This window comes from Nylanderia fulva, unplaced genomic scaffold (assembly GCF_048542155.1).
Source record: "Nylanderia fulva isolate GAGA-0341 unplaced genomic scaffold, ASM4854215v1 Scaffold969, whole genome shotgun sequence".
Lineage (NCBI taxonomy): Eukaryota > Metazoa > Arthropoda > Insecta > Hymenoptera > Formicidae > Nylanderia > Nylanderia fulva.
This window is the reverse complement of record NW_028191100.1, coordinates 1-23,065: the sequence shown is the minus strand read 5'-3', so window position 1 is coordinate 23,065 and position 23,065 is coordinate 1. Positions and strand designations below refer to the sequence as shown.

General features: G+C 33.5%; 3 protein-coding genes and 2 long non-coding RNA genes across 6 annotated transcripts; 3 read left to right on the top strand and 2 right to left on the bottom strand.

The window, feature by feature from the left end:
* Window positions 1-647: 647 nt before the first annotated feature.
* On the bottom strand, window positions 648-4,459 carry MED17 (mediator complex subunit 17). 2 transcript variants are annotated; one of them, XM_085490099.1, is made up of 8 exons: window positions 4,324-4,458; window positions 3,976-4,155; window positions 3,529-3,848; window positions 3,220-3,432; window positions 2,796-3,001; window positions 1,428-2,000; window positions 969-1,117; window positions 648-891 (listed from the first exon to the last, which is right to left on the bottom strand). In XM_085490099.1, the coding sequence occupies exons 1-8, from the start codon at window positions 4,410-4,412 to the stop codon at window positions 681-683; spliced, it is 1,941 nt and encodes a 646-aa protein (XP_085346225.1). In that variant the 5' UTR covers window positions 4,413-4,458; the 3' UTR covers window positions 648-680. The 2 variants fall into 2 exon arrangements, with proteins under 2 accessions (XP_085346225.1, XP_085346226.1); XM_085490100.1 differs by having other exon boundaries at window positions 803-910; window positions 4,324-4,459.
* Window positions 4,460-4,716: 257 nt separating this feature from the next.
* Window positions 4,717-5,231, top strand: LOC146719498 (uncharacterized). Its single transcript, XR_014926505.1, has 2 exons — window positions 4,717-4,871; window positions 5,160-5,231. It is a non-coding gene; the product is annotated as an uncharacterized LOC146719498 (long non-coding RNA).
* A 225-nt stretch (window positions 5,232-5,456) lies between these two features.
* Smg5 (Smg5 nonsense mediated mRNA decay factor) lies at window positions 5,457-10,999 on the top strand. The gene is given in 13 exon segments (XM_029318924.2): window positions 5,457-5,553; window positions 6,085-6,307; window positions 6,463-6,627; window positions 6,735-7,003; window positions 7,079-7,259; window positions 7,358-7,912; window positions 7,914-8,174; window positions 8,176-8,418; window positions 8,420-8,449; window positions 8,451-8,510; window positions 8,512-9,052; window positions 9,422-9,757; window positions 10,618-10,999. Coding segments are annotated over 13 exon segments (2,991 nt in total). The 5' UTR covers window positions 5,457-5,494; the 3' UTR covers window positions 10,686-10,999.
* On the bottom strand, window positions 9,611-13,805 carry LOC146719497 (uncharacterized). The gene is made up of 2 exons (XR_014926504.1): window positions 12,973-13,805; window positions 9,611-9,783 (listed from the first exon to the last, which is right to left on the bottom strand). It is a non-coding gene; the product is annotated as an uncharacterized LOC146719497 (long non-coding RNA).
* Window positions 13,112-20,652, top strand: Ubqn (ubiquilin). The gene is given in 8 exon segments (XM_029302513.2): window positions 13,112-13,811; window positions 13,944-14,108; window positions 14,110-14,143; window positions 14,440-14,728; window positions 16,651-17,307; window positions 17,402-17,528; window positions 18,035-18,167; window positions 18,537-20,652. Coding segments are annotated over 8 exon segments (1,590 nt in total). The 5' UTR covers window positions 13,112-13,703; the 3' UTR covers window positions 18,614-20,652.
* The last annotated feature ends 2,413 nt before the right edge of the window (window positions 20,653-23,065 follow it).

The window sequence follows — 23,065 nt, the reverse complement described above, 5'->3', positions numbered from 1 at the left end:
ATACTTAATGTAATATAATATATATTAATATATACAATAAATAATTACATGCTTTATATTTACAAATATATTACATATATTCCTGCAATAAAAGGATTTTTTAGTGTTTTAGAGAAACTATATATAATTACTAAGTTCATATTTATGTAAAATTTACTGTAAATTACCTTATTAAATTTTCGTAATAAAATTATTCATTATTATTATTATAGCAAAATATATACGTATCTGAATTGCGCATGCGCGAAATTTCCCTTCAATTCGCACCACTACTTTAGTTTGATAAGGATATACACAAAAATTAATAGTAAAATATATATAAAAATAGTACCTTTTTTTTGACTGAAGAGAGAAATATTTTTGATCTTTTTTTACACACTAAAATATTTGTCTTGAAAAATAAATTAAAAGAAAAAATTTCTATTTTACTTTTCTTTAGCTGGATTTTATCATCAAAATATTGTAGTCATAAAAGCAATTCTCAGTTTATTTTACTCTCTCTGCATTTTAGTTTATAGTTCCCTTTTTCATCCATTCTAAATTAATTCGCGTCTGTACAACTTTTTTATTCTATTCTACTATGTGAATGGAGACGAGGGGGAAAATCGAGAGGAAATATAAAAGATCCTTAAAGTCCCACGAAAAAATATATAGAAGTTTCGCTATAATTTGCAACACACTTAGGAGCTCATTAAAGAAGACATTAGTAATTCCATCTTATTCAGGAAATTCTTTCCTTCCATTTTGTCCCATCTGACTTCCTTAAACGAGCCTCCGAGATTCTCCCATTTTCTCTCTCGCACAAGTTGACCAGGGAAGAAATCTTTTCGAGGGGAATGAGCAATCGCAACTTGCACGCCCGTTTGCGGTTCACACCGCACAGCTATCATTCTGTGAATAATTATATATTCTAATCATTAAATAATACAGGTAACACATTTCTCTCTTATAAGTTTATAATAAAGTACCTGTCACCAATTGGCGAAGCCAGAATACAACTACTAGCATTTCCGAGAGGTTCCACTGAACCCAGACCAAGATGCGAGCTGTTTGCTAAAAATTGCCAGCCCATGCATTTGGCGAGAGCTTGCACTGCGTTTATTTGATGTTGATATATCTATATATAAAAGAAATTTGATATTTTATCAATAAAAAATGTTTTTAAATCTTATTACAAATAATAAAATATAAGAGTATACTATAGAACTTTAAACTTTATACTCTTACACATAATAAAAATAATAATAATTATTATTATTATGAAATAAGAGTAAGAGTATACAATTTAAAGTTCTATAGTAGTAAGTACTCTTATATTTTATTATTTGTAATAAGATTTAAAATATTTTATTATTATTATAAAATAATAAAATAGAAAAATAATTTTAAAAAATAATAAAAATAAATATAAATAAAATAAGACTGACCTGACAAAAAATGAGATCCCTAAGCTCCTGGGGTTCGTAACTCATATGCATGACTCTACCATCGCGACAGACACATTTCAATGATTTTTCGCCGACGTGAACGATCATCGTTGTCCGACATACACTGTCGTATCCGTGTGTCAGAATATTAATCTTCACGCTGGACTGTGTCGGTGAATTCAACGAATTCCAATGCGAAACGATAAGAGGATCCTTCACCTCCTTCGCTATCGTGTCTAATACGTATTCCGTGCGCAAACGCATAAAGAAATGTTGCGCCTGTTGAATGATCTGTTCCAATAATGTTTGACTCTTCGTCATTTCTAAAAGCTCGTATTTGTCGGCAGCAGTAGGACCAGCCAGGTATCTGCGTTTACTAGGACCCAGCGGACCCGAGGCAGGATGAGGAAACGGATGTTGACTGTTCTTGTAATGCACTTCACGTAACAACTGATGTAAAGAATGTTCCAACACATGATCGTGATCTGTTTTGTGTGGTGGTGGAGCAACAGGCTTCTTATCATTGCCTGTGCTGTGACATAGACCAATTATCAGTTGAATTCCGGGAAGTACCTGGTGCAATAAAGACAGTTTTAATTAAGTATATATGTCACAATATGTCACAGTTAAATTAAGGAACATTACCAGGGTGTCTACTCAGATTTTGTTAAAAAAAGTCCCTGATTCTTAAAATTCCAAGTAAATTTAAAAAATTTGTAAATGTAGATTTTTAATATAAGTTTCATTGTTCCATGTGCTTTCTAATGTTTCCTATATATACGATTATCTATATACTATACGATTAAAGTTATCAAAAGTGCAGTTTTCCTAGCATTTCATGTTAATTTATTAATTATAAAATTAATTTGAACATTAATAAAGTATGATATATCATCATATATAAATGCTAAAAATATATACAGAAATATAAAACAAAATTATTAAAATTATTTATTAAATTATTATTACTTATTTAATTATTTATCAAATAAATAAAGAGTACTAATTTATTTAAATATTATCTATTAAAAAATTGAACAATTTTTTATAAAACTTATATAACACCTTGATCTTGATACTAAGAATAAATCGTCAATAAAAAAAATCACATAAAATTTAAATATTGCAAAAATATATCAGACATATGTTTTAAACTATGTACTAAATAAGAATATGATTATCAAGAAGGCACTTTTTAAAAAATTTCCTAAATATTGATTAAATTTTATAAGAAATCTCTTATTTTTCAAGGTAGAACAAAATTTCCTGAGAATACCAAGTTTTCAAGGTTTTTCCTGAGAGTATACACCCTAATTACATAAGAAAAAAAAGATGGAAACTTTCTAATTTTGATTACAAGATACATACTGTGGCCATTATTTGATTTCCAACAACCATGTGAGGTATAGGCGCGCGTAAATGCACAGCCTCCCGTGCCAATTGACTAAACAGCTCTTTACAAAATAGAACATTTTGTGCGGCTTCCAACTTCTGCTGCCAATGCATATCGGCGTTTGAATTATTAGTATTACTATTAAGCAAACTTATATTCGCACTGCATAAATCTTCTTGATCTGAAAATACTATATATTTATTTTTGTATAAAATGTATATTATATATTTATATATATATACATGAATAAATAAATAAAATATTATATATATAAATAAATAGTAAAGATAAAATATATAATTAAATATATAAATATAATATGTATATTATATACATGATATACATATTATAATTTATATAGCATTCTTTTAAAGATTTTTTCTTCTTTTGTTATATTACCTTTTTGACATAATACCTCAATATAGGCGACACCTTGCAACTCGCTAGGTATAGTCACACGTAAGGCAGATAATTTGGAATTTGAAGAAGTATGAGATTGTCCTGACATATTATTACCAGCATTAGGGGATGCTGGTGGACTATTACTATTTTTATCTTCTTCTTCTGCTTTGGTGACTTCAAACATACCCATTTGTGTATACTTCGAACCAGCTATATATATATATATATATATAAATACAGCAAAAGTTAAAAAAAATTACGAAATAAATAAATATGTTTAAATAATAAATAAAAATATATACTAACCAGTTCGATAACTAAGATCACCAATGATGGAGTTTGACACTTTCTTTAAACGCCAATTTTGTCGTAATCTTAACAATTCAATGTGAAAATCAGGAATGGACTTAGGTCTAGATAACGGATCAGTTTGACAATTCCGTAGTCTGTCAGCACCCAGGATTAGAACTGACGCTGCTCCTGCCAATGCCTTTTTCCTAGCATATACTTGTATCATAGGCTTCACTTCAACTTGTTCCTGAGGTACTGGATCTAATACCATATAATTTTTCTCTTTCGCTATTGCAAGTACATCAGCCAATACGCAAACCTCCGTCAAGGCATTCCTATGAAAAGGGAAAGTTAAATTTAGTTCTTAGATTTAATCAAGTAATCGTATATGTAATTAATTCAAATCAAGTGCCTATTCTTCTACATAATATAGAAAAATACATAATGTAAAAGAAGCCAAACCTTAATTTATTTCTAACACTATCCCAAGGCCATAAAGAGGATTGAAACGAAGTGGAATCTTTTGCATCCTCGTCGCCTTTTTCATCTTCTACCTGCTCCTTCTTTATTTCCTCACCATTCGTTTTATTGAAGTCAATCTTTTGAGCAATTTTCGCCAAGTTCTCCGACAATGTGAGGGGCCTGCAATGATAAAATTATAATAAAATAATATAAATATATGTAATTCTGACTTGTCAACCGAATTAAGGTTAACGAAATGCATTTATAATGTACAATAAATTCCTACTCAAAACTCCAATCCAATTAATTTAATACTAATTTCCTGTTATTTTCAAAATAGTGACGTACGCTTGATAAATTTCTTGGCCATCGTAAGTAATTTCCTGTATTTGATTTTCAATCGGCGCCTCCACAGAAATATTCACGGAATACGCCATTATTGTTTTCGTCTATTCCATGAAAACGAAAAGGGATGACGTCCGATCACCTTTCAACCTATAGTAAAAATACCCTAGAGCGACTCTCCCTGTCTTTTCACCGTCCCATACTAAATAACTAGTAAAGAACTACAAAATTGATCGTCATTGGTCCATCAGCTCGAACAGCAACTCACTAGCAGCGCTTCGCTCTGATTGATCGACGCGGCGCCGGCGATCAGCTGATTGGTCGGCGCGCCTCGCGCTGATTGGTGCAAGTTTGACAGTTGACAGATGGTGGGGGAAAAATGACTCCGGCGCAGTGTTGTTAGACGGGCTAGGTTTTTTTCGCGCATGCGCGTATTACCGTGACGTAACCATGACGACTACAGTAACGTATGATGTTTGCGCGCGCAACTATGGACCAAGACCCTGTACCACGGAGTTTTGGCGGAATCGCAGGAAACAGATAAATTGAACGTACGTAAAAATAAATAAATTATTACAATATATGTAATATAAAAGTGTATTATTATAATTTATGTATATTAAAATTAATCAATAATTCAAATTATAAATTGTATAAATAAAAACTAAACTCGTAATTTACGTATGTTATAACATAGGTACACGTATATGTATATATTTTATAATTTCATTATTTGTTTATTGTATGTTTATATTTAACATTTTTAATTAAATTTATTACATTTATAATAAAAATTATACGATTCATTAATTATTTTAAAAAATTTTCAATAATTTAAGAAAAATTAAACAGAGGGGGAAATCAGGACCCCATTTCATGCGAGTGACTACTTCATTAATACTACATTCAATGCGCATGCGCGAAAAAACCTAGCCCGTCTAACAACACTGCTCCGGCGCAACCGTAGCGTTTCTCGTCATTGCGCGGCGGAAAGAGGAAGTGAACGCACGTTTACGGACCAGCGGGAACAGACAGATCAGCAGCAGCAGCAGCGACGACGGGCGAATGTCGGGCGAATTTCTCGGCGTGCGAGGGAGATGCGCGTGTCAGGAGACCGCGGGGAAATGAGTAATAAGGACAAGTCGACCGAGACGCGGGTCATGAGTCGCACAAAATGAGGAGAGTGTGCAACCCCACGGCGGACTGTCTCGAAGCCACGAGACGTCTGCACAAGTAAGGGATATAATAATGAACCCATCCCCTCGCGTTCTCTTTCTCTCTCTTCCTTGCGAAAAAAGATGAGATATTTCCTTCCGGAAATTATTTTGCGCTACTACTACGAGTGTTGCAGATATTTACTGTCATTCTCTGGAAGAGAGAGAGAGAGAGAACAATGACTTCCCGGAGGAACTTTTGCGAACCTAACCCACCCGTCTCCTCTACTCGCCATGCTTGTTTCTTATCATGTGCACGTTTCTCGAATTTTGCGCCCTCTATCTCGGATATATTTTTTTAGAGAGATATTTATTAAAATATTTACAAAAAATAAATATTTATATGTTAAAATATATGTGAATATTTATATATAATGTTTTGAATATTTATATTTTATGTATATTTGTACTCTTCTCTTATGTAAAGTTTGCATTATGTAATAAAAGATAAACATGTTAAAAAAAAAGTAAGACAGCTAAATATGTATCTTTGATAATGATTTTTGTACATTTTGATCGGCTATTTAATATGTACATTTTTATTTGCAAGGAGCGTGACGGAGATTGTCAGGAAATTGGATGAACAGAAGAATCAAGCTCTGACAGTAAGCGATATATTTGTCCCATCTGGGGAAGTGCTACGTGTGCGACTTAAAGATTACTGCGAGAGATTGATATTGAAAGATCCCATTGGAAATGTGCATAAAATAGAGGAGCTATTATGGAGGAAAGCCTTTTACGATGTTGTTTATGCAGCCAAAAAATTAAGAAAGGTGATATTAATACTCTAAGATATTAAAAAGTAATATTATAATAATATGCTATAGAGAATACATAGACATTTTACACACATTATATTTCATATAGTATTCTATATAGCAATTTTTTTCTAATTATAATATATATATATATATATACTATTTTGCAGGGTAACATTTGGAACGATGCGGAAAAAGCATTATTGTCGGTTCATTTGGCAGTGGGTGTAGGATATTATCATCATCTGATACTGAGATTACAAATAGAATATGATTTAGACCTTGTTGGTGTTGTTGATTTTGCGTTTATTCAAAATGAAAGTGTTTCGCCATACGTAAGTATGCATATGAAAAAAGTAAGTTCCTTTTTTTTTTATATGATTGCAACAATATTATAAGAGGATCATTAAATTAAATATTAAAATTATAATGAATATAATAGGCAAGACCTAAGATGGAACAATTTAAAACTCATACCAAGGAAGTCAAACAGTGCGTCATGCGTTTGATCCATCGAAGCTTGGTATGCCTTGGAGACCTGAGCAGGTACAAATTAGAATTAGATTCAAATTGGGATCCAATGATAGCTAACAGATATTATAAAATGGCTATAGCCATTGATCCAAATATCGGTATGCCTTACAATCAGCTTGGTACCATAGCTGGCAGCAAAAATTATGGATTAGATGCCGTCTATCATTATATGAAAAGGTTGGCATTAGTAATAAATATTACTATTAGCGATACATTATTTTTACAACAATTACAATTATGACTATTTTGTAGTGTTTTATGTTCTGAGCCATTTGAGGGAGCAGAAGGAAATTTAAAGAGAACCATAATAACTTATTCTCTTTGCACAGACGAAAACAATTCTGTCCAGCATTGTGTGACACGGTTATTTTCTTTGTTACATTTATGGGATTATGAAAATCCAAATTCTGACAGAATTAATCAGGAATGTCAGGTAATATGTTTAAAGCGAGATATATTATTCACTGATAATTTTGTTTATAAACATTTTTCTCGAAATTAATAATGATTTTCTCGATTTCCTTTTTACAGGCTCTCTTGACCGACATGGAGAACTGTTTAATAATGGAACAAGTTGAACCGAATAACGCAAATTGCCTTGAAAATATGGATAGTATAGAGACATATCTTCAAAATTGCAAGAACAGACCAACGCTTTATTTAACAGACGACATGGTGTTTAAGATTGTGACAATATGCTTAATGTCAATTTCTAGATTAAAGAGCAAGGAATCTAGCGAGGTGCAGGGTGTCGTTGCCATAACTCTGGCGATACTATCGCAATTATTGGAATTTATAATAACGAGACTGCAAAACATCGTCGTAGACATGGCAGTGCCTGACGCAGAAGCTACTGCAAAGGCTAACATTTATTCCACAAAATTGAAGAATTCACAGGAAGGAAGTCAAGGATCCTTCGAGCAAGAGAACCATAGAAATTCAAAGGAGGGAGGGGATTCTGCGCTAAACAATGACAATAATGCGTTCAATTTAGATGAGACAAACAGGACAAAGTTATCGGATAATACTGAAGGTCCTAAGAGGGTTCGCGACAAGTCGAAGTATCTTCTCAGCAAACTGCGCAGGACGAAAGAGGAGGACCAGCTCCGATTCGGACACGAGCGACGTGGAGCAACCGACCCTGGTATCGTCCAGCGACGAGATCAACTCGGACATGTCCGAGACGGAGGGAAACGACGTCCTGAGCGAGGGAAATACCGTATTATCGGACGACAACACCGATGACGAAGAGTCGTCGTCGCCGGCGAAGAAAATCCAGACCAGCGAAGATGTGACGGAGAAGAAGGGGATGAACGGCCACGCTGAAGAAGCTGATCCTTTAGCCAACTGGCAAGCAGGACTCGCAGACCACGAGCGAGAAGGACTCCCTGACGAATTCCAACAGCGTTCTGACGATCACGACGAACGCGAGCTCGACCAGCGCTTTTGAGGAGGAGAACAATCGCTCGGGCGCGAACATCGACGCTGTCTGTTTGAAGCGGAGCTTAAAGCCAGACGACGTCCTGAACATCCTGGTAGGTAAGGAGATGCTGATGTCTATTAAGGTCTGCTGCGACTGGCTGCGAAGCAACCCAGGACATCGTGAGGATATGCGCCAAGAGGAACGTTGCTGAAGCGTCTCACGATCCTGTTGAACCTGATCAGCGTGGACACGGAGGCTCTCAGCGCGCAGGAGCGACGATTTTACGATCCTGTCGAGCCAGGAGAGGTTGAAGGAGTGCGCGAGAACGGTGCCTCTGCCGGAGGACATCGAGCTTCGTGGGCTGAGTCTGCTGGAGGACGCGCACAAGTCTCTCGACTGGCAGATACTACGCAAGAATAAACTGAACAAGCGGGAGGAGACGCTTTTAAGAGCATTGAAGCTGATCGAGTTCGGGCATCATCTTAGTTCGGTCGAGAACTCGGGCGTCCAATACGATGGGACCGAGCGAGTGTTTGTGGCGACGGACTCCTGCTCCTCGAACACCCCGAAAGTCATCGGTCTGGACGAGAAGAACTTCGGGGCCGACCACTCGAAGGGGAAGCTGATGAGACACATGGGCAAGTTGTGGCTGAAGGCGGAGGTGCGGGCTCTGGAGAGCCAGCTGCGGTCTCGACTGATGTCGCCGTACCTTGTTCCCGATCACGAGGCCCTAGCCAAGCATACGCCGGCCCTCAAGCGGCTGGTGTACGCGAGGAAGTTTATAGTAGTGATCCCCGCAGTGGGTGAGTGAGCTCTTATTGCTGAAGAAAAATATATAATAGAGTAGATGTGGGTCGCTAGTGTTATAAAGAAAAAATAATCACCTTCTCTTTCGACCAAAGTGGCAATTATATTTATTTAGAAATCACAACGTTTCGACCATTATATTTGATCCTTATCAAATGATCTGTACAGTCAAATATTTGGAAACAATATATAATTTGAATAATGAAAAGTTAAAACAAAAAGATTTTGATAGATTAATCAGAAGTTTGCAAATAAATTAATACACTTACATGGTTCGTTATAATCATACAAGCGAACTTGCCTCGAATTAATCCAAAAATATACAATGCAAGGAAATTATTTGATTATATCGTTTGTATTTGCAGTTGTCTCCGCTTTGGACGAGGTGAAACGCGTGAGTGCTCAGGCGAGGGAGGCGACGCGCTGGCTGGAAACGCAGTTCAGACGCGGCTCGAGATTCCTGCGGGCTCAGAGACCCCACGAACGTTTAGCGCTCCCGTTGATCAAAGGACCGAGGCCGAAGGACAAGGAGGCGTGGCTGTTTTTCCAGATAATAGAATGCTGTCACTATCTTACCCAGCAGGCGAAGGTCGGTTTGACCGGTGACGGAGAGGCTCCTGTCGTGACCCTCCTGACTGGTTGCAATCCGGATGAGAGAAGAGCTCTGACTTTTAGTCCAGATGGATTAGCAAAAAGTGCAGGTAGCTATATCCGTTCCTTTTTCTACCTGCATCAATTGATTTAATGTATCATACATATTATGTAAATTTAGTCATTTGTATTATTATTACATTTTTACACTACACAGGGTGTTCCATTTTAATTGATTATCCTCATAAAAAAATAGCGTTTCTGATTTTTGTTCTAAAGGACGCTTTTCAAGGTCATTTGAAGGTCGTTTACATTTTTAATGGACTTTTTTTCCTTTTTTTTAGATATCTTGTAATTTTCAATATGAAAGGTTATAAGGATAAGATGACTAAAAACGAATAGTTTAAGAGATATTTTATATTAAATTTGACATAATTTTATATAAACTATAAAATATCGTAAAATATTTATTTTTCGACAATCTTACCCGAATTCTTTTATACATAAAATATTGAAAGAAATCAATTGGTATAAAAAAAAACATGGTCTATTAGAAAAAAAATATGTAGTTGCTAGTTATAATTTACATACTTTTTTAAAACAATTATATGTTTTCTTTACATCAATTGATCCTTCTCGTTATTTTGTGCATGAAAGTATTGAGGTAAGATTGTAGAAAAATTAATGTTTTACGAAATATTTCATAATTTTATGTAAAATTATGTCAAACTTAAGTATAAAATATCTCATAAACTATTCACTTTCAGCTATTTTACCCTTATAACTTTTTATAGTGAATATTGCAAGGAATCAATTTATATAAAAAAATATAGTGATTTAAATGAGACATCCTGTATAAATAAATCATTGAAACCATTTTCAGTCATTTATAATCGTCACTACCATATTATGCTATATACAAAACTATCCTTTTAAATTAAAGATATTTGATTCTTATTTATTTTTGCAGGTGTTAATCTGGAGCATATAGAATCGTTTCAAACAAAGTGGAAGTCGTCGATTAAAAGCCATGGTTGAGCAAGAAAGAAGTCATTTGTACACGTGATCATCCGCTGCTATTCTCAACCGATTCTCAGCCAGATCAAAAAGCGAGAACACAGATGGCAAAAGAGGGTTGGAAACCCGCGCATGCAAAATACGGAAAATTGACAGAATTGTGAGTCGCCGGTGTAAAAAAAATCGGTGTCGACTAGAAATGTCCTTTTCCGTTACACGCAGGAAAAACTCTTAAGTAATAAGAAACTATGTTTTTTTTCTCTTTCTAACCATTCATATCGCCATTTATGTTTAAAGGAATTGTATTTTTAAGTAAACGTTTTTAAATAATTAGACACCGATGTGTTCTCATCAGCCCCTATTCGAGATTTACCGAAGAACTCGGATGATATTGAAGAACAGGAAGCATAATTAAAAGCCATATATATTCAAGTCCGTAGAAGAGATTCAAAGAAATTATCTAAAATATGTCTTTGATAATACTAATTATTTGAAATATGTTAATTTTGTAGATATGAGAAAAGATGGAAGTATAATTTTATACCCAGATTTAATTATGGACGGGTATTTTTTTTGTATTTAACGCTCTTTTGTCAATTAATGAGAGCCTATAGCAATTTTAAATGTTAAAAATGTATGTCGAAACTTTTCTCTAAAACAAGATACAAAGAGCCTTTGTATTTGGTAACTTTTTAAAATATAATTTTTAAAAAATATTTAATATTTAACAGCTACTAGGAAAAAATATGAAAAAATATTCATTGATAAAAAATAAAAAATTATGCATTGACAGAAGAGTTAATTATAAAAAAGAATGCGCAATTTTGTACACGTGATATATTTTGAAATCATATATTTTATAATATTATATATAAAAATAACGAGGTAAGTAAATAAACAAATACATATATAAATTTATATATAATTAAGATATATTGTCGAAAAGAAAAACTATTTCAAATTTACCGACAATTCTTTAAAATAAAATTATCAATATTATATATATCAAATATACATATATATATATATATATATATATATATATATATATAAATGTATATATTTTATTATCAATATTTTCTATATAAACATATTTGACATGATACGGGTCGTAAGTTGTGTTGATTTTTATACATAATTTAAAAAAATTAATATTTAGGAAATGTTTCATCTTTTTTGTTATTATATGAATTAAGCATACATAAAATCTCGTAATAATATTCATCTATTTTTCGACTATTTTAGCAATTTTTTACGAAGAATATATATTGGTTTATATAAGAAATGAATGATATAGTAGCTCTATTTAAGAAAATAATAAAACCTCGAAATCCTACAAATTTTCATATTCATCATCATCATTATGATCATTATTATTATTATCATTACCCAGATAGCCACAGTAATTATTATGACATTTTGATGTCATAATAATTACTATGGCTATCTGGGTATATTATATATATATATATATATATATATATATATATATATATATATAAATAATATACCCAGATAGCCATAGTAATTATATATATATAAATATATTATCATTATCATCATTATTTTATATATACAGGGTGTCTGACATAAGGTGTCACACCGAAAATATACAGGTAGATGTTATTTGGAGACAATTTTTCCTCAGTAAAAATCTTAAGACGTCAATCATTTTCAAGTTATAAATGATTGAAAATAAAGGGTTTTTCGCAAACTCAGGCTTGTGGAAATAAAGTATTAACAAAATCACATTCTCCAATTAATTTCAAGTAGAGTTTACTTTAATACAATTTTAATATAAGATTTAGTTATAAAGATACATATAATGACAAAAATTAAGAACATGCAAAGAATGATGACCTCCTTCGACATTTTTGTTGAGGAAAAATCGTCTCCAAATGACAAAATCTACTTGTATATTATCGGTGTGACACTTTATATCAGACACCCTGTATATATATATACAATATATATTATCATTATATTATCACACACACGTCATCATCATGACTATATCATCATCATCATCAATTATTATTATTATTATTATCATCATCATCATAATATTACCATTATTATTATTATTTTATTGTATTATTTTGTATTATTTAATATTTTAAAATACGGGACACCCTGTATCATTACTATATTATCATCATCATCATCATTATTATCATCATCATCATCATTATTATCATCATTATCATCATCATCATCATCATCATCATTATTATCATCATTATCATCATCATCATCATCATCATTATCATCATCATCATCATTATTATCGTTATTAATATTATATTACCTTATTGTCATACTATTTTGTATTATTTGAAATTTAAAATACGGGACACCCTGTACGTCAAACTAGTGAGAATCCACCACGTCGCGCGTAATCGAGCGCGCACGCGCGGCGGTGCTTTCGCGCCGCGGTGGTGGCAGCGTGACATAACCTTACAGCAGCGGGGCACTGCACTCGCGTCGCTCTCGGAGGTGTGCGATCGTGATCGTGGTGTGTGCGATCGGAATTCGATCTCGCGGCGAGAACGTCGACGGACGGACGGACACGACGTTTCTCTCGCGCGCATTCTCTCAACACGTCAGTCGACACCCCGTCACAGGCTCGCTCGCTCGTTCGCGCGCGCGTTGTTTATCATCATATCGTTATTATGGCCGAGCGCGGAGCGACGCGCCGCTGCGTATCGTTGCACGTCGGTCCGGCCGCGCAGTCCACCTTCTAGTTCTCTTCCCTCCCCGCCGAGAATATCTCGTGGCTCGAGCGAAAAAAAAGAGTTCCTCATCCGCCGCGTACCGAACGTACTCGCGATTTCGCGAGGGAGTGTCGTCGCCGTGCTCGGGATATATTTATTTCGCGGTGCGCAATTTCCTCGCGAGTTGGAGTGAGAGAGAGAGAGAGAGAGAGAGAAGAAGAGAGAGACAGACAGACAGAGACAGAGGGAAGGAGACAGAGAGAGAGAACGTACGTGTCGAGGATCGCGCGAGCGTCGAAAGTAACGAGTCATCTACCGATCCAAGATGGCAGAAGGCCAGCAGGAGGGTGGTCCGAGGAAGATCACCATCAACGTGAAAACGCCGAAGGAGAAGCAGAGTGTGGAGATTGAGGAGAACGCGACGATAAAGGACGTAAGTTGCGAAGGCGGTGCTGCCTGCTCCGAGCTGTCACTCGCTGACCTCGTGCGCTGTCAGCTGTCAAAATTCGGGATTGGGTTAGCTCGCGCGATTTCATTTCTTTTCTTCTGCTTTTTTTTCGGCTAGTTCAAGGAAGCGGTCTCGAAGAAGTTCAACGCGCAAGCCGATCAGTTATGCCTCATCTTCGCCGGCAAAATCATGAAGGACCACGAGACACTCAGCACGCACAACATCAAGGACGGCCTGGCGGTGCACCTGGTGATCAAGGCGCCTCGTGCATCTTCTACGTCCGAACCAGGAGTCGAATCAGGCTCCGCGACCACAGGGTATATTAGAATTTTACAGCAAAAGTCGTCTCGTAGAAGGATTTTAGTGGAATTTATAGAGCTGATTATTTTTAAGATATTAATTTGGCAGAAAACTTGTCTCGTAGATGGATCTTAGCGAGATTTATAGAGAAGATTATTTTTAAGATATTAATTTGGCAGAAAACTTGTCTCGTAGAAGAATTTTAAGGAGATTTATAGAGAAAATTATTTTGGAAAAGAATATTTGAGAATATTATTGTATTTATTATATATTAATTGACTTGTGATAATATTTGTTCGATGTTGAATTGTAGCTGATGTCAACGCGAGTCCGTTTGGCTTGGGAAGTTTAGGCGGACTGATGGGATTGGAATCCCTGGGTCTCGGATCGGCGAATTTCATAGACCTACAGCAACGCATGCAACGAGAATTGTTGTCAAATCCGGAAACGATGCGCCAAGTCCTAGATAATCCCTTGGTTCAGAGTTTGATGAATGATCCAGAGAACATGCGCAATCTGGTCACTGCTAATCCCCAAATGCAAGAGCTGATGCAACGTAATCCAGAAATCAGTCATATGCTTAACAATCCTGAACTTTTGCGGTAAGTTGTGCAACCATTTACAGAAGATCAAAATCCACTTAAAAACTGATTTGAATACAATAGCCTAGTCGCGCAACTATTTTTGTTTTACCTGTTTGATCATTTGGTTTACAAATGTCTACATTCTGCATGCGTTTAAAGTTTCAACTTTGCGTCAAACACACTTTTATATTTGAAATAAATAATTTTTTACATCTATATTTTCTTATTAATTGAATTGAGCAAATTTTTCTCGGTTTTGTACTGCTTAACTTTCAATATTTTTTATTTGTACCTTTAAGTTAATCGCTGAATTCAATCTTAAATTTTTAATAATTAATAAAATTTAATTTTTAATATGAATAGCAGTATTATTTGCAACATCAACTGCCAATTTTCAATTCAATTAAATTTTTAATTACTAATTTTCAAGTTCAAGACTACATGATTTGTTTTATTTATTTTATCTTGTTTATTTGATGAATGTATTAAACTCTACTCTGAGTCAAATACGTTTATTTGAAATTGAAAACATTTTTGCATCTAAATTTCCTTATTAATTTAAATTTTTCTTAATTTTGCATATCACTCTACCTTCAATGTTTTTTATTTATCTTTTTATTTAAATTTTTAAATTTATAATTTTTAGTAATTAATAAATTTTAATTTTATTCTTGATTTTAATTTTATCAACAACAATGTTATTTGCAATTGTCAATTTTCAAGTTCAAGACTAATTTATATATTCTTAAGTTGGCTTTTCATTATTTTTATTTATTGCGTTATACGAGCCTCTTTGTCTTTTTAATTTAATCATTTGATGTGATTTACACATAATTCTAACTTTACACGCTCGGAATGTACTTCTGGGGAAAACCTTGAAAACATAGTATTTTAAAGGAATTTTATCTTATCTTTAAACATTCTCATAGAATAGGCATTCAAAGAATTTAAGAAAGATTGTCTCTTAATAATCTAATAATCTTATAATAGGCTGATAATTTTATATTCTTATTTAGCATATTGCTTAAAAAACATATCTAACATATCTTTGCAATATTTAGATTTTTATTAATATTTTATGTGTTTTTTTATTGACAAAATCTATTTTTAGTATCAAAATGTTATATAAGTTTCATAGAAAATTATTCACTTTTTTAATATGTAATATTTAAATAAATTAGTATTTTTGAAAAATTTATAATAAATTATTTTGGCTTTATATTTTTATTTTATATTTTTGCATATATTTTTAGATATCATGATATATCATACTTTATTATTGTTCAAATTAATTTTATAATTACTGTCCAAATAGTAATTTTTGATCAAATAAATTTTATAATTAATAAATCAATATTACATTATAGAAAGCACATACAATAAAGAAACTTGTATTAAAAGTCTGCATTTACAAATTTTCTTAATTTACTTGGAATTTAAAAAATCAGGGGATTTTTTTACAAAATTTGAGTAAACACACTGACACTTATATTTACACTTATATATGTAGAAAGAATAATAGTTGTAAAAACTGAAAGCCATTCAAAACTATAAAACATGAATTAAGAAATAAATGTAAAAAAAGTTAATCGTCGAATCAATATTTAAAAATTCGCAATTTAGAACCCAGATATAGCAAACTGACGTCATTAAACGTCAAAATGACAATGTCATTTCAACTTTTAACGATGTCAATTTGATGTTTAATGACGTCAGTTTGCTATCTGAGTTCTAAATTCTAATTTTCAAATATTGATTCGACGATTAACTTATTTTGTATTTATTTGACGTCATTAAATGTCATTAGACGTCAAAATAACGTCATTTTGACTTTTAATGACGTCAGTTTGACGTTTAATGACGTCAGTTTGCTACTCGGGAATGCTCGTACTCGACGATACGCAATATTGCACAATGTTATGAAAAAATGTGTTTTCCAGGCAAACGATGGAATTGGCGCGCAACCCGTCGATGCTCCAGGAACTGATGCGCTCGCACGACCGAGCTCTGTCCAACCTGGAGAGTATACCGGGCGGTTACAGCGCGTTACGTCGCATGTACCGGGATATCCAGGAGCCTATGCTCGCGGCGGCGACGAACGGCCGTAATCCCTTCGCCGCTCTGGTGGAGAACAGCAATTCCGCGAACCAGGAGAATCCGCAGCAGGGCCAGGAGAATCGGGACCCGCTACCGAATCCCTGGGGTCCCGGACAGAATGAAAACGGCACGGGAGGACAGCCGCAGGGCCAAAGCAGGGGTCTGCTGGACTCGCCCGAAATGCGCAGCCTCACCTCCCAGATGATGGAGAACTCACAGCTGATGCGGAACATGCTAAACGCTCCGTACACGAGGTCCATGCTCGAGGCGATGGCGGCGGACCCGTCGATGGCCAACCGGGTGATCGCAACGAATCCCTTCCTCCGCGGGAATCCGCAGATGCAGGAACAGGTGCGCGCCATGATGCCCGCCTTCATCCAGCAGATGCAAAATCCGCAGATACAAAACGTGGTGACCAATCCGGACGCCCTGGCCGCTATCATGCAGATTCAGCAGGGTATGGAGCAGTTGCGCACTGTCGCTCCCGAACTTGTCGAAAAGTAAATTTCTCATTCTAATTTCATTTCTACGTCGACGTGTATTTTCATCGGTGTGCGATTATTATAACGAGTGCGTGTGTATGTTTTTTTTTAGCATGGGCCTCACGGTACCTCCTGCGACCACAACACCGAACACAGGTGGCACGAACCCCAGTGTACCGACCAACCAATCATCGGACACCAATCAGCAGGACGCGTTTTCCCAATTTATGGCACGTATGGTAAGGAATCTCATTTATATAATTCATAATTAAAAGAATCGTTTATATAATTTTAAAATTATATTAATAAATTAGAATATTATATAATTAGATAATTTATATATATTTATATATTATATTTATATTATATTTATATTGTATTTATATTTATATTATATTTATATTATATTTATATTATATTTTATATTATATTATATTATATTTTATATTATAAATTATATATATATTTATAATATTCATTCATTTTTTAAATTCATAATTTTATATTTTTCTTGAAAAATAGAATATCTTGGAATAATATCCTTTCTTAAAACAAGTGATTGATTAAAGAATTTAGATACATGTGATTTAACGGTTTTAATGAAGTCAATATGTTTACTCTGTCTTTAGTAGCAAAAATATAAAATGATAAATCTGTTATATTACTAAAGTATTTTAATGTAATAAAAATTATTTTTTATTTAATTATTGTGTATTGAATTTTATATTATATTTATGCATACTAGGTTTCTGCGATGGCATTAAACCAAGGTGTAGAAGTTGACGGTCAACCTGTACCTCCACCAGAGGAACGTTACAGAGCACAGCTAGAGCAACTTACGGCTATGGGTTTTCTTAATAGAGATGCAAATTTACAAGGTAAGAAAGTCAATAATACATTTATTCAATTTTTCTTTTACTTTATATACTTTATGTATGTAAATATTTACGATTACACGAGAGATAATTGATATAACAATTATATAACAGTTATTTCTGCTGATTTTTGTTTTATCAATATAAAGATCTGCATAAAGAGACAAACTAACCATTTTGATTAATGTAATATTTTAGATTTTATATAGATATTATATTTGTTATATAAAATAGTCATCTTTACGCTTTTATCACGTAAATTAAATAATGTTTTAATAACATTTTTATAATTTAATATGTAACATATAATACATATATTTCATATTTAATAATGTGAATTTATATAAATTTTTATAATACTGTTTTTTTCAGCGTTAATTGCCACATTTGGAGACATAAATGCCGCCGTTGAGAGACTACTCAATAATGGACAATTATCCATGAGCTAACCACCAATCTGCAATACTGTTATTCCAATATTACCTTTAATTTCGTCCTTATTTACCTCTTACGACAAACGTGAGAGATACATAAGGTAACTGGCTGTCGAAAATTATAAACTTATATCCCCTCTGCCCCTTCCTCCCTCCTCCTATTTTCCATTTTCTCAATCCTAAACGGAATACACGCTACTCACTCGTTCAATTTTTGCAGTTTTTTCTTATTTAGATTCAGATTTGTCTGTGTTTTAGACGGATAGAAGAAAAAAAATGTAACGATGATGGCTATTTACTATATTGTCATTTCACACACATACACACAAACACACAATTAGTTGTTCACTTTTCTGAATCTTCGTTCTTGGTCTATGTATCCTCTTCGATGTGCTCTAGGTATAGTCGATTTCTTATATTCTAAGATTATATATACATATAAATCAAGATTGAGATGAGAAATCCTCTATTCTAGAATCACAATACCTAATTCTAAATAATACGTGTACAATATGAAAATATCATATGCGTATTCTTCTTCATTTCCTCCTCTTTGTTTTCACTCCTTCTGGGGAAACTTTCTCGCAAGAGAACGCAGATAAAACACAATTGGCTATTAAATTGGAGGATCGCTAAACATTCTATGTGTTAGAATTTTTATCAAATATAATTTTAATGCTTAAATATATTTGATAACCAATTGTGTGGCATATTGCGTCTCTTGCTGGAAAGAAGAGTTTAGTTAAACAGCTATAAGATAAAGGAAGGTCTCTGGAATAGAGGATCTTGGAATAGAGAGAAAATTGGCTGCGCCTTTGTTGATGTCATTTTTCCCATGTACAAATTTTTTTTAGAACATTATCTTGATACGAGTAGAATTATGTAATATCGGTCATGATAATTCACACCCACGACTGCATTCATTAATTGCATATAAACTTGAATGACTAATTAGAAACATTTGAATACACACCGAAACACCCCTCTGCATGGAAAAAAAATATTATTAGATTACCGCCTATTTAAACGGACTCGCTTTCTCGGCTTTTATCGATCGATCGAGAGTGTATTCCTTTTTTTTGCTTTCAGATATCCTGAAATATATTATTGTAATCTTGTAGCGAAGACATGTTATTTGTACGTTCCAAATAAACAAAAAAAAAAAGAAAAAAAGAAAATGCGACAAACCAAAATATTGGAATCCAACTGGAATGAACGTAAATGCTTTTTGCACGGATATTTCTTAATTATTTTATATATTGTACATAAACAAGACATGATATACTTGGAGTATTGACGATATACTCGAAGAGCACGGTTTGACGATTCGTTCTATAATAATACGTTTTTTCATGTAAGTTTTTATAGATATCGTGCATATATATAAATATATATATATTATATATACAATCCCAGGTAGCAAGCATACGTTATTTACATGTCGAATGACGTCAAAATAACGTCATTTTAACATTCAATGACGTCGGTTTGCTACTTCGGATGTCTCGAGAAGTAAAGGAAAAAACAACGGCTTTCTTTAAACAAAAAAAAAGAACTCACGTACTGGTGTGCACTTGTCTCTTTGTTGATTTAATTTGAACGTAGCATAAAATACCTACTATAATTAAGCGTTATATATATGTCTTGTAATACAAATTTAGGAATTTGTAGCGTGATTATTGAGAAACATACGGTATAGAGATTGTTTATAGAGAAATAAATAAGGGGCGGCAAAGGATTGAAAAAAAGAACACACGATTATGTAAAATGTGTGAAGAGACTCTTAATATTGTCGGGTTAGTCCTAAAATATATAAGGATAAAAAAAGATGATGTATGTTGTAAATTATCTTTATTGGGAGGAGAGAGAAGAACACGGTTATATAATTTTAATATTTTTGATTGATGTACGATTATATGATAAATATCCATATTGCGCATTATATTATCTTTTATGTGTATTCATTATAACTTTCACCGAGGAAAAAAACGAGACGTCTCTGCTGTACAAGCGATTATATATATTAACAAAAATAAAGTTATGGTTGATTCTTATTCAATGATACAACACGCTATCAGACAAAAAATCTCGTAGCATTAGTATAATAATTAATAATTATCGATAATCTTACGACAAAAGATTCGATTCTTGAGATAAATATGTAAATTTGTGTGTATATAAATATTTTTAATTCCACTATATTAATTTGGTGTATATGTAGGAATGGAATTAAGTAAGTGTTTTACAAAAGTAGCTTGGAATTTTTGTTTATATATAGTTTTGAATTTTGTATTCTTTTTACTTCGAAAAAAAAACAATACTTTCAAGTAGATTCAAGTCTGGAAATAGATCCGAATTATCTTCTATAAAAACATCTTGAAAAATAAGAAGTACTTCAAGTATATTCGAACTGGATCAAGTATGTTAGAATTTTTTATTAGTATCTGTGGGGGAATTTTATTTTATAGAGTAATAATTTATTTTATATATTTTATGTATTATATATTACATATACTATATTATTGTAAATAATATATATATCTTATTTTATATATTATATATAATATATTAAATAACAATATATATATATATATATATATATATATATATATATATATATATAATAAAATAGCAAATAATAAAAAATAGAAAATAATGTTACATATAAATACATAAAATATAAATTATATATATAATACACATCTAATATAAAATTTCTCAACAGTACTCGAGAATCCTAAAAAAAAAAGCGAAACGCATTGAATTCGATTGAAAAATATTTTCGCGCCCACGGTTTCTTACGCGTCTGCTCCGTTCCGCTTCGCGCCGGCAGCGCGCATGCGCGCGCGCGCTTCCGCGCATGCGCGGCGGTGGTGGGGGAGAGGTCGGTGGCGCGGAGCGCCGTGAAGTCAGTCCGTATTGGTCCTTCGGGCGGTCTGGTCTGCGCGTGATCGTGCGGCGCGACGCGCCAGGAGCCGGCTCCGTTTTCGGTTGACATTTCGCCCCGTTGCTCCCCCTCGAGTCTGCGCGCGCGTGCGAGGTATTTTTCGGTGGTTGATTCTTTCCGCGGGGCTTCTCTCTCACGTGCGTATATATATATACATATATATATATATATATGTGTGTGTGTGTATATATATACGTGTGCGCGCGCAATTGGCAACGCTCGGATTCGAGTGCCGTGAAGGTGTGCGCGAGTGAGTGGGTTCGAAAATTTGAAAAGCGCGAGTATTAAGTGCAGGTGCGGGAAGAGGCAGAAAGGAGGGAAAAGTGTCGTCCTTCCTCCGGGAAAGAGGTATTCACGTGGCGGAGGAACTCGGATCTAATTCGTCGTCGTCGTCGTCGGCGGAATGTGGCACGAGGTGAGTTAGCTGCCCGCCCGGTTTCAGGGACGCAGGAGCGAGAATTTCTCTCCTGCTTCTCTCTCTTTCGATCTTTCGAGCTCTCTCTTCGTGTCGGTTTGGATGTATAAAGTGCACTTTTTCTTGAAAAAAAGAGAGAGAAAGCGTACGTTTTCGATTTCTTTCGATAAATCAAGTGAATAGATTCGATAATTTCGAGGGGACGCGCGAAAACCTCTCTTTTTCTCGCTCTCTCTCTCTCTCTTTCTCTCTCTCTATTCTTCACTCGACATACCAAACAGGTATATAATTTCGGCGAGGCCATTTTTCGTATCATAGTCAGTGTTGTGCTTAGATGATTTTAAAATTAACTAGATAACAATAGAGATAAAAATATGTAAATTCATCTTAGATGAAGATGATTTTGTTTTAAATTTATCTAGATAACAAATAAATAAATTATACGGCGGTTCATCTAGATTATTTTTCAGATTGCTTATGTAAACACAGTTATAAAAAAATATAAATTAATATAAATATAAATATAAATATTAAGTATAAATTAATAAATTATTAAAAATAAATTATTATAAATATAAATATAAATATAATATTCATATTTTTATTTATAAATTTGTATATAAGTTTTAATTACTATATTTAAATATTTTTATGTGCTATGATATTCTAAGCTGAAATTATCTGAAAATTATTCTAGAAATAATTTAGTAAAGATAATACTTTTTTCATCTAACAATAAGAGATGCAAATATAGATAAAATACATCTGTATAATTTTATTTAGATAATAGCAAAAACTGATACGAAAAATAAGCGCTTTTTTAGGTTTGTTGATATTATTTAATTGCAATTTGTTACATATATATATATATATATATATACTCTTCCTGTATTTATTTATTTATTTATTAAATTATATCGAAAATGTGCCATTCATTCATGCATGTATAAGATGATAAAAATGTTCCGTTAGTGCGTACTTTTATGTGAACAGTAAAGCCGGGCTCTCTTTCTCTATCTTTCTTTTTCTCCGCGTCGATTGATTTTTATTACGAAATTGATTAACGGACGAATTCCTTTAACGAATTCACTCGACTGGCATTGGC